The sequence below is a fragment of the Dicentrarchus labrax genome, unplaced genomic scaffold, assembly GCF_905237075.1.
Source record: "Dicentrarchus labrax unplaced genomic scaffold, dlabrax2021, whole genome shotgun sequence".
Lineage (NCBI taxonomy): Eukaryota > Metazoa > Chordata > Actinopteri > Moronidae > Dicentrarchus > Dicentrarchus labrax.
In genome coordinates this window covers 2,448,036-2,461,308 of record NW_026136720.1, presented here as the reverse complement: position 1 = coordinate 2,461,308, position 13,273 = coordinate 2,448,036, and the positions used below count along the sequence as shown (strand labels likewise).

The 13,273-nt window shown below is 41.2% G+C and overlaps 2 protein-coding genes across 3 annotated transcripts in view; one reads left to right on the top strand and one right to left on the bottom strand.

Annotated features, from left to right (window-relative positions):
* The first annotated feature begins 1,333 nt into the window (after positions 1 to 1,333).
* The window catches only part of LOC127353582 (E3 ubiquitin-protein ligase TRIM21-like), a 44,329-nt gene continuing 32,389 nt past the window's right edge, over positions 1,334 to 13,273 (top strand). Inside the window, exons 1-2 of one of the 2 annotated variants that reach the window (XR_007881317.1) lie at positions 1,334 to 2,188; positions 5,123 to 5,771. Coding sequence is in view for 1 of the 2 variants with exons in the window: in XM_051382918.1 (XP_051238878.1) it covers positions 1,349 to 2,188; positions 5,123 to 5,701 (1,419 nt within the window). In the remaining variant the exon portion in view is untranslated. Of the gene's footprint in view, positions 2,189 to 5,122; positions 6,126 to 13,273 lie in introns of those variants that run through there. The other variant, XM_051382918.1, reaches the window with a different exon arrangement.
* On the bottom strand, positions 7,214 to 8,017 carry LOC127353900 (Fanconi anemia core complex-associated protein 24-like). The gene is made up of 3 exons (XM_051383501.1): positions 7,841 to 8,017; positions 7,608 to 7,763; positions 7,214 to 7,285 (listed from the first exon to the last, which is right to left on the bottom strand). The coding sequence occupies exons 1-3, from the start codon at positions 8,015 to 8,017 to the stop codon at positions 7,214 to 7,216; spliced, it is 405 nt and encodes a 134-aa protein (XP_051239461.1).

Here is a 13,273-nt window from a genome sequence, read left to right as displayed (position 1 = left end):
TTTTTTTCTGTTTTTCTGAGTAATTTTTTTCTGTTTTTCGGGGTACTTTTTTTTCTGAATTATCGAAATACTTGAACTCCCCGAGAACCTCCAACCTGCAAGTGACTCCCATGGACCTATGGTGACTCCTGCCCGCACATACATGCCCCATCTTCAATTATCTACCAGACCGGGTAAATTTTGCTATGTATAAATTGCTATGTCTAGCAGATCTGAATGGGCTGTCCTTCTGAACAACCACAAAGTCCTCAGGTGCCTGCATAGAGTCGACAAACTAATGATAATATCATCTTTAAAGACAGGACTATCTCTATATATCTCCCAATGTCTTAAACCCAGATCAAAAACTTGATTAAACTAAACAAGCCGGTTATGTTTGTTTCTGTTAAATCAAGCTCTCTATAAAGGAATGAACGCATCTATTGTTTCAAATGCTCTCTAAAGTCAGAAAAATAATTACCCAGAAAAACAAACCAAAAATAAATTTTAAAGAGAATGCAATACACTCCCGTACGTTATAGACTTTAATCTGAGAAAAACAAAATTAAACTAAGTCAAAGTCTCCAGTAACCAGAAGGTTCCCTGACAAGTCTTTGGTGCTTTACTCCAGACAAAATTTACATTTGATTTCTCCCATCAAACCAAAAGTACGTGACTGATCCGTTCAGACCTGAAAGGCAACAAAGCCTCACCTATAGAGCAGAAAGAGGCGGAGCATGGTGGAAAATCACAACAGTTTCAATTCCACATTCTTCAAATGAAACGAAACATTAATGTGAGTGAAGGCAAACCTGCAGTCAAGACAAATCTCATGGTTTCTCTCAATAGAACAAGTTGACTTGATCCGGCTTCTCTTCTCAACAACACAGCACAGTCTCTGTCAAACACTGGTGAGTACAGCTGATAATATTTACTGGTTCAGAAACAAAATTAACACAAAACTTAAGCTTTACTCAGACAGGATTTGCCACTGTTTTCATTTTGTGTTTTCAAAGTGCGAACAAACAAAATACTTCAAAATTACTTCCTGATATTTCAGTTAACCTAACTTGATATTTTTATGACTAATCAAGAATTTTGCAGTTATCTTTTTAGTTTGTCACAGTTTCACTTTTATCCTCACAGTGTAGATATGTCTGCTGCCAGCTGTCTGCTGACTGAAGATCAGTTTCTGTGCTCCATCTGTCTGGATGTGTTCACTGATCCAGTCAGCACACCATGTGGACACAACTTCTGTATAACCTGCATCACTGAACACTGGAATATTAATGTCCAGTGTCAGTGTCCCAACTGTAACAAGGTTTTCAACACAAGACCTGAGCTGAAGGTCAATACTTTCATATCTGAGATGGCTGCTCAGTTCAGACAGTCAGCTCAACAGAAAGCCAGCAGCAGCAGCTCAGAGCAACAAGTTTCCAAACCAGGAGAAGTTCCCTGTGACGTTTGCACTGGAACCAAACTGAAGGCCCTGAAGTCCTGCCTGGTGTGTCTGGTCTCCTACTGTGAGACTCACCTGGAGCCTCATCTGACAACGTCAGGCCTGAAAAGACATCAGCTGATCGACCCTGTGGAGAACCTGGAAGGCAGGATGTGTACGAAGCACGATAAACTGCTGGAGCTGTTCTGTAAGACCGACCAGATGTGTGTCTGCAGCCTCTGCACTATTTTCGACCACAAGACACATGATGTTGTTCCTCTGAAAGAAGAATATGAAGGAAAGAAGGCTGAGCTGGGGAAGACAGAGGCTGAAATTCAGCAGTTGATCCAGAAGAGACGACTGAAGATTCAGGAGATCAAACGCTCAGTGGAGCTCAGTAAGAAAGGTGCAGACAGAGAGATAGCAGATGGTGTTCAGGTCTTCACCGCTCTGAAGAAGTCTGTTAAGAGAAGCCAGGCCGAGCTCATCTACACGATCAAAGAGAAACAGAGAAAGACAGAGAAACAGGCTGAAGACTTCATCAAAGAGCTGGAACAGGAAATCTTTGAGCTGAGGAAGAGAAGCTCTGAGGTGGAGCAGCTCTCACAGTCTGAAGACCACCTCCACCTCCTCCAAAGCTTCCTGTCCGTGAACGCTGCTCCACCCACCAAGGACTGGACAGGAGTCAGCGTCCGTCCACCTTCATATGAGGGGACTGTGAGGAGAGCTGTGAATGAGATGGAGGAGACGCTCAGTAAACAGATGAAGAAGGTGATTGAGGTCGAGCTGAAGAGGGTCCAGCAGTATGCAGTGGATGTGACACTGGATCTTAATACCGCACATCCCAAACTCATCATGTCTTATGATAGAAAACAAGTTAAACATGATGATGTATGGAACAATCTCCCAGACAATCCAGAAAGATTTGATTACTCTCTTTACATCTTAGCAAAGCAGAGTTTCTCTTCAGGAAGATTTTATTACGAGGTTCAGGTTAAAGGGAAGACTGGCTGGGATTTAGGAGTGGCCAGAGAGTCGATCAACAGGAAGGGAATGATCCAAACAAGCCCTCAGGATGGTTACTGGATGATATGGTTGAGGAATGAAAATGAGTATGAAGCTCTTGCTGGCCCTCCAGTCCTTCTCTCTCTGAAGTCTCAGCCTGAGAAGGTGGGGGTGTTTGTGGATTATGAGGAGGGTCTGGTCTCCTTTTATGACGTTGATGCTGCAGCTCTTATCTACTCCTTTACTGGCTGCTCCTTCAATGAGAAACTCTACCCACTCTTTAATCCCTGTAATAACAAAAGTGGTAAAAACTTTGCCCCTCTTATCATCTCTCCTGTCAATCACACTGATTAAAACAACCATTTAATTTTCTACAGGTAAAAAAAGAGACATTGACCTGCCTTCAAGACTGTTAAATCATTAGAAAAGAATGTGTTCACAATTAAGAAACATTTTCATGTTCTTTAAATGTCTGGGTGCCAAATTCAAACCTTTTTATTGTCTGATCTTTGTATATACAAGAACTGTTGCATACTGGCACAACTCATTGAAGATTTTGATTTAGATTTTCTTTCTTTTTCATTTGAAATAAGAGCCAAATAAAGTTTTTACTGTCTCATTTATTTATTTTGTCTTTTATTGATATCGTCACCATCCTTGGGTTACATGTGATGTGTGCGGTTAAACATTTTAACATTGATTTGAGGTTGGGATTATAGAGGTCTAAAAAACAGAGAGTTGTAACCCTCTGCTCCACAGATAAAGTTTTCTATGATTGACTTCTTTTAGATGTTAGAGCATGCTATACACAAATCTGTGGATCCCTGTCTGAGACCATATACTTGACATTGATTCCCTGGACATGCAGAATACCTATGAAGAAATATGAATACATATACATACTTTTTTTTTTTTACAAATATAACTGTCTGTGATGATAACATGTAACTCTTGATTGATTATGCTAGTACAGTAATACTACTACTAATAATAATAATTCCAGAGCTGCAGAGCATTATACAGTACATCACTTAAAATGTGACTGATGGTGATGGATCTTATTTTGAAGTTCTGTGTGTTTCCTATTTTATTTTGTACCTTCCTTTCCCTCTTGTTTCTGATCCTCTCACTTCCTTTCCTTGTGTGTTTGCTGCTAATGGTAATTGTTTGCACCGCCCTCAATCACCTGCACCTGCATCTGATTACCTTAAGGGCCTGTCCTCACGAATACGCGGTCTCACCCAATACGATGCCGTTTCGAGAAAAAATCTCCATAAACACAGCGTCGTTTCCAGAAATATCTGCATCCCCACTGATTCACTGAAACGACACAAAACGCTGTAGTACATATGCCAGGCCTGCATGTGGCGCTGTGACGCCGCCACACCAAAACACTAAAACCGCAAAAGAAGCCATGGAGCATGCGCTGTTTACAAACAAGTAGTAGTAGTCTGCCATTGTTGTTGTTGTTATGAGGTTAAAGGCTAGAGAGGCGGGGCCAATACGTCATTGTTTCGGAGAAGTCCGTTTTTGCCGTCCAGGCGACTCCGGCCAATCCGGCGTTTTCGGATTTTCCCACTCTGGGACCCGTTTTTAAAAAATACCATTTTCACACCCCGAAAACGCCGTATCCGTCTGGACGCGAGGCCGATACGATAAAGTATTTATCTGGATTCGATAAAAACGTATTTGTGAGGACAGGCCCTAAACCTGCTCACTATATAGTTTTGTTTGCCTTTTATGTGGATTACCCGTGTACCTAACCTTGCATCAATTAAAATAAACTAATTTACCTCTGAACCCTGTTTGTGTTTTGAGTCGTGCATTTGAGTCCAGTGTCTTGGTCAAACACTACCAGTATGAACTGGCCAAAAATGGACTCAGCTGACTCCAACCAGATGCATGCAGCCATTCGTGTTCAGGGATCACAGATTAACCAAGAGGAAGCTTTTTGCTGTCTGTCTCTCTGTTCAAGAACCAAAGACCGCCTAGAGAATCTTTCTGCGTCTGTTGGTGACCAGGGTCACCTTAAAGACCAGATCCAATAATTGGTGAGTCGTTTTGACACTCTCAACCTCACCTCATCTGTCTCGGCAGCAGCACCTGCTCTTCCTGCTCAATACGAGAGATTCATGCATCTGAAATTAGCAGAAAAACTGGGCCTAAGGGTTACTCCTCTGCCCAAGATTTTAGAAGCCAATGCCCTCGATGGTCGACTCACTCATTGCACCCAAACCATCCAACTTGTCATAAACGGTAATGTCTAAAATGTCTTTTTAAGTTTTTATCTCTTTAAATCTTTCCAACATCCATTAATTCTGGGCTTACTGTGGCTCACTAAACAACAACCCTCATATTGCAATGGACAGGCAATGTTATAAGTTGGGGAAATGACTGTGCTTTCACTTGTTCCATGTCTGTTTTTGCTTCCAAGCCACCTGTGTGCGCTGCCTCATCCCTTAGTAGAGACATCCTGGCACCAAACACCTGTAAAACTCCTGTTCAAGAAATGGGGGGGGGGTGTCCTGGCTTGTTACCATGACCTCCAAGAGGTTTTCAACAAGACCCAGACCATGTCTCTGCCTCCTCAAAGACTGGATAAGAATCAGCACCCGTCCACCTTCATATGAGGGGACTGTGGTGAGAGCTGTGAATCAGCTGGAGGAGACGCTCAGTAAACAGATGAAGAAGCTGTTTGAGGTCGAGCTGAAGAGGGTCCAGCAGTATGCAGTGGATGTGACACTAGATCCTGATACAGCACAGCCCTGGCTCATCCTGTCTGATGATGGAAAACAAGTTAAACATGGTGATGTAAAGAAGAATCTCCCAGCCAATCCACAGAGATTTGATACTTGTACCTGTGTCTTAGCAAAGCAGAGTTTCTCTTCAGGAAGATTTTATTTCGAGGTTCAGGTTAAAGGGAAGACTAAGTGGGATTTAGGAGTGGCCAGAGAGTCGATCAACAGGAAGGGAGTAATCACACTGAGACCTCAGGATGGTTACTGGTTGATACTGTTAAGGAATGAAAATGAGTACAAAGCTGCTACTGACCCTGCAGTCTGTCTCTCTCTGCAGTCTCAGCCTGAGAAGGTGGGGGTGTTTGTGGATTATGAGGAGGGTCTGGTCTCTTTTTATGATGTTGATGCTGCAGCTCTTATCTACTCCTTTACTGGCTGCTCCTTCACTGAGAAACTCTACCCATTCTTTGGTCCTAGTCTTAATTATGGTAGTAAAAACTCTGCCCCTCTGATCATCTGTCCTGTCAATCACACTGAGTAGAAAAAAACAGTTGATTTCCTACAGAAAGATTCACATCATTTAATGTAATAAATGTATATTTATTGGTGATGTACAATGTTTAGATTGAGTATTTTCCAGATTCTGATCAATATGGGTTATTTTTACTTTTTTTCTTGGATGTGTCACATTACTACTTATTACTACAACACACCAGTTTGACCACACTGATTGATATTATCTAATGCAGTCTAATTCATTCTAATAACTGCATTACCTGCCTTCAAGACTGTTAAATCATTAGAAAACATTGTGCTTATAAATAAACATGTTCATGTTCTTTAAATGTCTGGGTGCCAAATTCAAACCTTTTTATTGTCTGATCTTTGTATGTATAAGAACTGTTGCATACTGGCACAAATTACTGAACAAAAGCTAAATAAAGTTTTGATTGTATTTGATTCATTTATTTTGTTTTTGATTGATATCAAAGCTGAAAAACAGCTGATGGTGTTTCTAATGAGCACCAAATCATGTGATTAAAAACAGCATCAGCTGATGAGCTCCAATAGCCCATCACCTCTGAGATAGTTGGTAGTGTAAGATAATGTAGTGTTATTGAAGGTTTGTGTTGGAGCAGCTGATATGAACACTAAACCAGTGCTACTAGTTTGTAGAGAATAAGTGACATCTGAGGACGCCCTCTAGTGGAGTTCATAACAAACTGCAGCCTGTGGCCTCATGAGGACATGCTCTTAATAAATAACTACAGTCTGATGCTGAAGCACATTACATCAATGCAGAATAATGAGATCTACGTCTGATTGGTACAAAGTCAAAAGTATTGTACTTCAACATTGTGGTGACAAATGTAGGTTTAATTTTACAACATTTTTATTCACAAACTCTATGTATATCTAAGTTGAAATAAATTGAACCCAAACTAAGAAGAAAACAAGAGGGAAAATAACTCAAATGCAGTGAGAGGTTTATCTTTTGGATTCAAACTCATAAACAACATCAACAGTGATTAAAAAGAGACAACTGATGCTACAAATATTTATTTATTGTGGAAGCAAAAGTGCAAACTAAAATACAAACAGAAAACCACACAGGGCAGAGAACTCAGCGGCCCAATCACCAAACCTAAATCAGTTTCCAAGTATTTTCAGCCCTGTTACCAGCGGGGCTCTGTGGACGAACAAACAAGTAAACAAATATTGTTTGTTACAGTTTAAACACAGCAATGTTGGATTTTCTGCCATTGCAGTCTTTCAAATAAAGAGTTAGTGTCCATGTGAGCTGAATCTTTCTGCATTATGATTCAATCCAAACTTTCCTGGTTGAGTGCAGACCCAGAGTCGGACCTTCAGGTTCCAGCAGCAGTGGCTTTGTGGAAGAAGTTGTGGATTTGTTGAGCTGCAGCGTGACCCACGATGGGCTCCAGCTGGGCGGGGCGGCGTTGCAGAGCTTCTGGATGCTGGAGAAGTGCTGCAGCAGGGCCAGAGCTTTGACCCTGCCGGCCCCCGGGGACCTGCTGGACCAGAGCCAGGATCAGCGGGTCCAACAGCTGAGACGAAGTCCTCCTCCTGAAGGGGTTCTCCCTGCCCCCCCCCCACCGTGAACCTGGAGACAATTAGAGCAGGTTGGAGAACTAGCACCAGACAACAAAGTGTCCTGCTACAAGAGGTTTCAGTAAGACAGCTCAGGTTTACCCCAAAGGTCTGTGTTTGACTCTTGTGCGCTGGTAAGTGACTTCCTGTGATACAAGAGAAAAGGTCTGTGCTGCAACAATCCCCTGATACTAAGATCTAACACTGATCTTCCCATCCACTCACGCTTTAATCAACTCATAGATTTAAAAGAACATACTGGACATTTCTGTGATGTGGAGTAAGGATATTAAGACAAAAAGAGAAGTGCAGCTTTCTTGTTTTTCACTACTTACAATCTGAGTGATGAGCTGTGAGGCTTCAGTCTGCCCGCTGACCGGCAGCAGAGTCAGGCCGAGGTCAAACACCACAAACTTCTGCACAGCGGAGAAGTACTGCTCACTGAGTCTGGTGTTCTCCACCAGCACCAGCTCCTGGAAACTACTGCTGCTCTGTACAACAGGACGGACACAGATCACGTCAGAGGCGTTCAGCCAAACTGCTTCGTCAGCGGTCTCATTAAACTCACGTTTCTGTAGCGAACCAGTTTCCTCTTGTAGCTGTTCCCTGCAATGATGTCGCACTCAGACACGTAGAGGATGCAGCTTTTGTTGGGCAGGTGGAAATCTGCCACACCGAGCTCCTTCTCAAACAGGATCTTCACGCCTCCACCTGCGGCAGCAGTAGGGCTTGTTAGTGACAACATTTTCTTTACATGGAGACTTAAAAAGTCCTGATCACACAGCGGAGGCCACATAAAGTAGTACAGTACAGTACCAACGACAAGCCTGGAACAAAAGCTGTGGAACTATTATTTTCATTCTCTAATTACTTTATCCATTAATCATTTTATCCATAAAATGTCACAAATGCTGACATATTAAAAATCACAGTCCAAAACACAAAACATATTTACTATGATATCAGTGAAGAATAAGAAAAGCAGAAAATATTGAAACATTTTTGGTGGGTGGCTGTCTATCACGCAGAACTCCATTCAGAAATCTTGTTAAATACTAATCCAATGGTCATAAGACAATAATATTAAATGTTAACTTGTAACTCAGAAGACTATTGTGGCTCTTTAGTGTTCACCCTTCATATCGGCTCCAATAATATCCACTGAGCAGCGCTTCCTGCTGTAAAATCTCTAATGTCCCACAGTTATTAAAGAGTACGCCCTGTGGACAGCCCCGGTGAGCAGCGTGGACTCATTTCATAACTTGTCTTTATATTCAAATTAATAAGAAGAATTTCACAATGACAACTATGCCGAATTATAGACTGGAACATGTTGAACAGAAAAGGTTTACATTTATATTCCTACAACATTTATTTATTCGCTCTGAAGAGAAACAAACTTAGAAATCACTATTTTTTTGAATGGGCTCTGGCACAAATGAGTTGTCTCCATGGAAACAAAATGACACAAACGCTAGCTAAAATGAGAGGGAATACACATAAATCACACACTCACATTAACACATTGTCTCATAATACTTCTATTTACTGCTGCTTGGAAGTTTTACTCAAATGTCATTTGGAGATTTACAAACTGCCCAAACAGATCTTGTATAATTGGAAACTTTAACATTTACACATCATTTCACAGCGCATATTAACCTAATAGAGCCATTACAGTTAATAGGAAGACCTTATTTAAACAAGAGAGATATGATTATATGTTGTTGATTTGATTGAACTCAGCAACAATACCATAGTCACTTTAAAAAAACATATATATATAATTTCTTACATGCACTTTAGTCTTTAGACCTGTTCATAGCCCTGTTAAATCATTACTGTATAATATATATGTGTGCAGTTTTTCCTGTGCAATATTATATTGTAACTTTAAATCACATCAATATAAACATACTGTATATAGTTCGTACATACAATCCCATTTCTATTTATTTTTCTAGAATCTTGTATTTTTTATATTTTATTTTGTTATTTAATGTGTATTTCTTTATTTTTTATCTGGAGCTGCTGTAACAAGTGAATTTCCCCAATGTGTGATCAATAAAGTTTATCTGCTGGAGTTCAACTCATTTATTGACAAGTTTCAGTCACATTTGCAAATACTAGTAAACACTAGGGCCCCCCCCAATATACAGCTGAACTATCTTAGATATATCCTCCTTTAGTGAGTGCTGTCAATTGATTTATATCTTATTATTGACGATTTATTTTCAATTTATTTCCGTTTGTTAAAGAAAACATAAATGTGACTCCCCCCTCCCGACTGCACACTTGGTATCGCCCGCCGCCCTCGTTCAGATCCTCTTAAACATTATAATGTTTTTACATTGACTGAAATCCACAACCAGCTGTAAACATTTAAAAAAAACATCTAATTAAATCTTAAATAATTAAAAATAATACATCCATACATATTGAGTCAGTTATATAACAATTACAAGGCAGAAGAAGGAGGAACCGCCCTCTCACCTACCGCTGTCTCCATAGCAACCCCTAACGGTCACAACCAGAAGGACGCCTCCATTTTGTCTGACGTCGTTTCACCGCGTTGTTCCGTCCAGAAGCTCAAACAGGTAACAAACGTGACGGTTTTCATATTAAATCAGACGGAAACCAAACGGAATAACATTAAAAACATTGTACGGACACAAACCTGTGAAATTCCGCTTCGTTTTGGGTAAATTTGTAGTTTTTAAATCCCGGGAACTTGTACCGCCCGGTGAGCTAACGGTAGCTACCTAGCTGACGGGCGCTAATCAAAAATATCGACTTTAAATCGATATTTAATTCATTTATTCCAGCGATTGCTTGGAGTCACAGCATAATGAGTTATATTGTTATATTTCCCTGCAGTGTTTTTATTTTATTTTTTTATGTAAAGTGTCTTTGAGTATTTAGAAAAGCGCTTATAAATAAAATGTATTATTATTATTATTATTAAGGCTCCAGTGAGGATTACAGACCCGTGCACAATGATGAAAATGTCCATTTTGAAGGTAAGTGAGGTTTTCTTCATTAATTAATTAATTACTGTCAGTTAACGGTTGATACCTAATGCTGACAGTCTGCACTCAGAAAGACTTTAGGAGCTGTTTGTGGATAAAGATCGATGCATGATGCTGTTCTGGGAGGTTGTTTGTGTTTTTGGTGTTTAATAATTATACTTATATTAACTAACCTGAACGTTTAGCTTGTGAATTTACATTAAAAGCAGTTTAAAGTGTGATTATATGGCAAATTGGTGCATTGCAGTAAACATAATGAATATAAGTGAAGATAAAACTAGAAAAAGGTATAAAGAGAGACAGTATTTACAATATAATGTGCAATTTAGCAGTGTGACATACTGTGTTATAATATTAAAGAAGATATAAACCATTAATGGTAGCATATATTCAGGGTGGGTTTAAGAGTCAGAGTATAATGTTTGACACAACAGCTTTATAATTAGTTAAAACACTAATAAGGAAGAAAATCTGCAGTTAAAGCACAGTGTTAAAGGAAGAAGAGAGGAGGTTGTTCTGTCTAGATTAGGATGTAATAACACTGGTTTTAAATAAGACACGATGTATCTGTCAAAATAATCACAATACAAAGTTTTTACTATATCGTGCAGCCCTAAAACACATGAGCAGAATCTCTTTACAACAATCAAAAGAGGGGGGAGGGTGTAAGAAAACCATAAACTATACACAGTAGGCCTATATCTCATTTCTATGAAGAAAACTAAATTAAATAGTTTGTTTCTTTAAGGTTAGATGGTTTAGAGAGTATGATTGATAAAAAATACATAATACAGACAGAGAATTGTATAAAAGGTTACCAACAATATCAATGAAATGTCACAGGAAATAATCTGCTCCAAGTTCATCCAAATCTCTGCTTTTACCCAAACTTTCTGCTGTTATTGTGTTCACTGTGCAGTTTATTCATTGAATAATATAATAATGTGAAATATATAATATGATAATAAATATTAACGAGCCATAAAATATGTCACTTGGTCGGGTCGTCAGTTCACTGGTAGAGAAAGGTTGTGACCCGCTGCTCTCTCTCTGCAGATTGAGAACCCGTCCTGCCTCTGGGGTCGGGTCGTCCGGGGTCTCGGTGGCGACGCGGTGACGGCAGAACAGTACGACAGTCTGCTGGCTCAGATGAACCTCTTCTACCACGACGCCACTCAGGACCTACGCAAGCTGAAGCCCGAGTCACTGGAAGAGGGACAGGTAATGCAGTACCCGAAGTCTATCTTCACCTTTTTACACACCTGGTCCAGGTAGGGGAGGCCTCCTTTGGACCGGAGGGGGAATGGATGAGTGTGTTTCTGCTCTCAGGTGTGTGTGGTGTACTGGGCAGTGATGAAGTCAAGGTAGGGGCGCCGCCAGGAATTTTGGGCCCCATGACAAAAAAATCTAATTGGGCCCCCTCTGTGCAGCTGTTGTCACAACATCTCTAGGACCTAACTGTCCCATCAAAAGCTTTACATAACTCTTATTAAAGGCTTGCAACTGTTTTGCTTCTTGTAGTATAATACAAGTACTAGCATAATATTTACTACTCTTGATTTGTACATGCATGCTAGTCTGCATACAGTATGCAGTTCCCTATTTGATGCAAGATTAAAAGCAACCATAATGATGTAATGATCATTATGTGAGAAAATAATTGTTATTAATGTGTTTGAATTTCTGTCATTAATAAATATTTCATTTTCTTTTTGTAATGGTAAAAAGAGCAAGAGAGACAGAAATCCCAACAGACTCCCTGCAATGATGCTAACTGGCCTGTCATTGAACACAATGTTGCTCACCTTTTTCACTGGGACAGGGAGGGGTACAGTTATGGGGAGACTGGGGTGCTGTTGACTCATCTGTTTTTAAGTCTGCTAAAAGTTTTTTGGTCAATGGGGATTCTTTTACTCCCAAAAACAAGTAAAAACAAAGAGATCATTAATTTTATTATTATATTTGAAATATATATACTGAATGATGATGGTTTAATAATTTTATATTAGTTTTTACCAATTTTTTGGGGCCCCTGTCAGTCCTTGGAATTGTCTTTCCCCCTATACGGCGCCCCTGAGTCGTGGAGTCGGTCATCGTTGACTGTCCTGTAAGGCTGTTCTAACCCAGGACCTCTTTCAGGACTGTATCCCTCCCAGTCAACCTGGTACTAGAAACCCCTCCCTCGATGACGGGACTGGATGAGACGGTGGACGGAGTAGACAGACCCCCATCAACCAGCGTGGGTGGAGGGAGAAGGCGGAGCAGGGGGGACCAGCCGACTCTCAAGGGCAGGTTTGACCCTGGAAACGTGGAACGTGGAGTGGACCCGCAACCAGGGCAACTTTAGCCTCACTGTTGCAGGGTTGATAACCCTCTCCACTTCGAAGGGCCGATGAACCTGCGTGCCAGTTTCTTGGATTCCACCCGTAGTGGGAGGTCCCGGGTGGACAGCCATACTTTCTGGCCCACCTGGTAGGTGGGTGCCTTGGAGTGGCGGCGGTTGGCAGTGGCAGAGTAACGGTCAGCGGAGCGTAGGAGTGAGGTTCAGGCTTGCATCCAGTTCCTGCAACAGCGGCGGATGAAGGTCTCGACTGGCAGAAAACCTTCTTTTCAAGGGCGGGAAACAGAGGCGGCTTGAACCCATAGGGACACTGGAAGGGGGAGAGTCCCATGGCAGAACTGGTCAGGGTGTTGTGGGCGTACTCGACCCACAGGAGTTGCTGAGACCAAGACGATGGGTGCTTAGATACCATGCATCATAGTGCCATCTCCATCTCCTGGTTCTTCCTCCGGCCTGACCATTAGACTGGGAATGGAATCTTGACGGCAGGCTGACAATAGCCCCAATCAGTACACAGAATTCCCTCCAAAATATCGAGGTGAACTGGGGTCCTCAGTCAGAGACCACGTCGATGGGGAGGCCGTGCAGCCGGAAGACGTGGAGCAGCACCAGTTCAGCTGTTTCTTTAGCC

Bases quoted from the DNA above. Each gene is read 5' to 3' on its own strand.
- LOC127353900 (XM_051383501.1), bottom strand. From the start codon at position 8,017: ATGTTGTCACTAACAAGCCCTACTGCTGCCGCAGGTGGAGGCGTGAAG. The intron at 7,764-7,840 runs GTGAGTTTAATG...CCTGTTGTACAG, and splicing joins AACTGGTTCGCTACAGAAAC to AGCAGCAGTAGTTTCCAGGA. The intron at 7,286-7,607 runs GTAAGTAGTGAA...AATTGTCTCCAG, and splicing joins CACAGCTCATCACTCAGATT to GTTCACGGTGGGGGGGGGGC.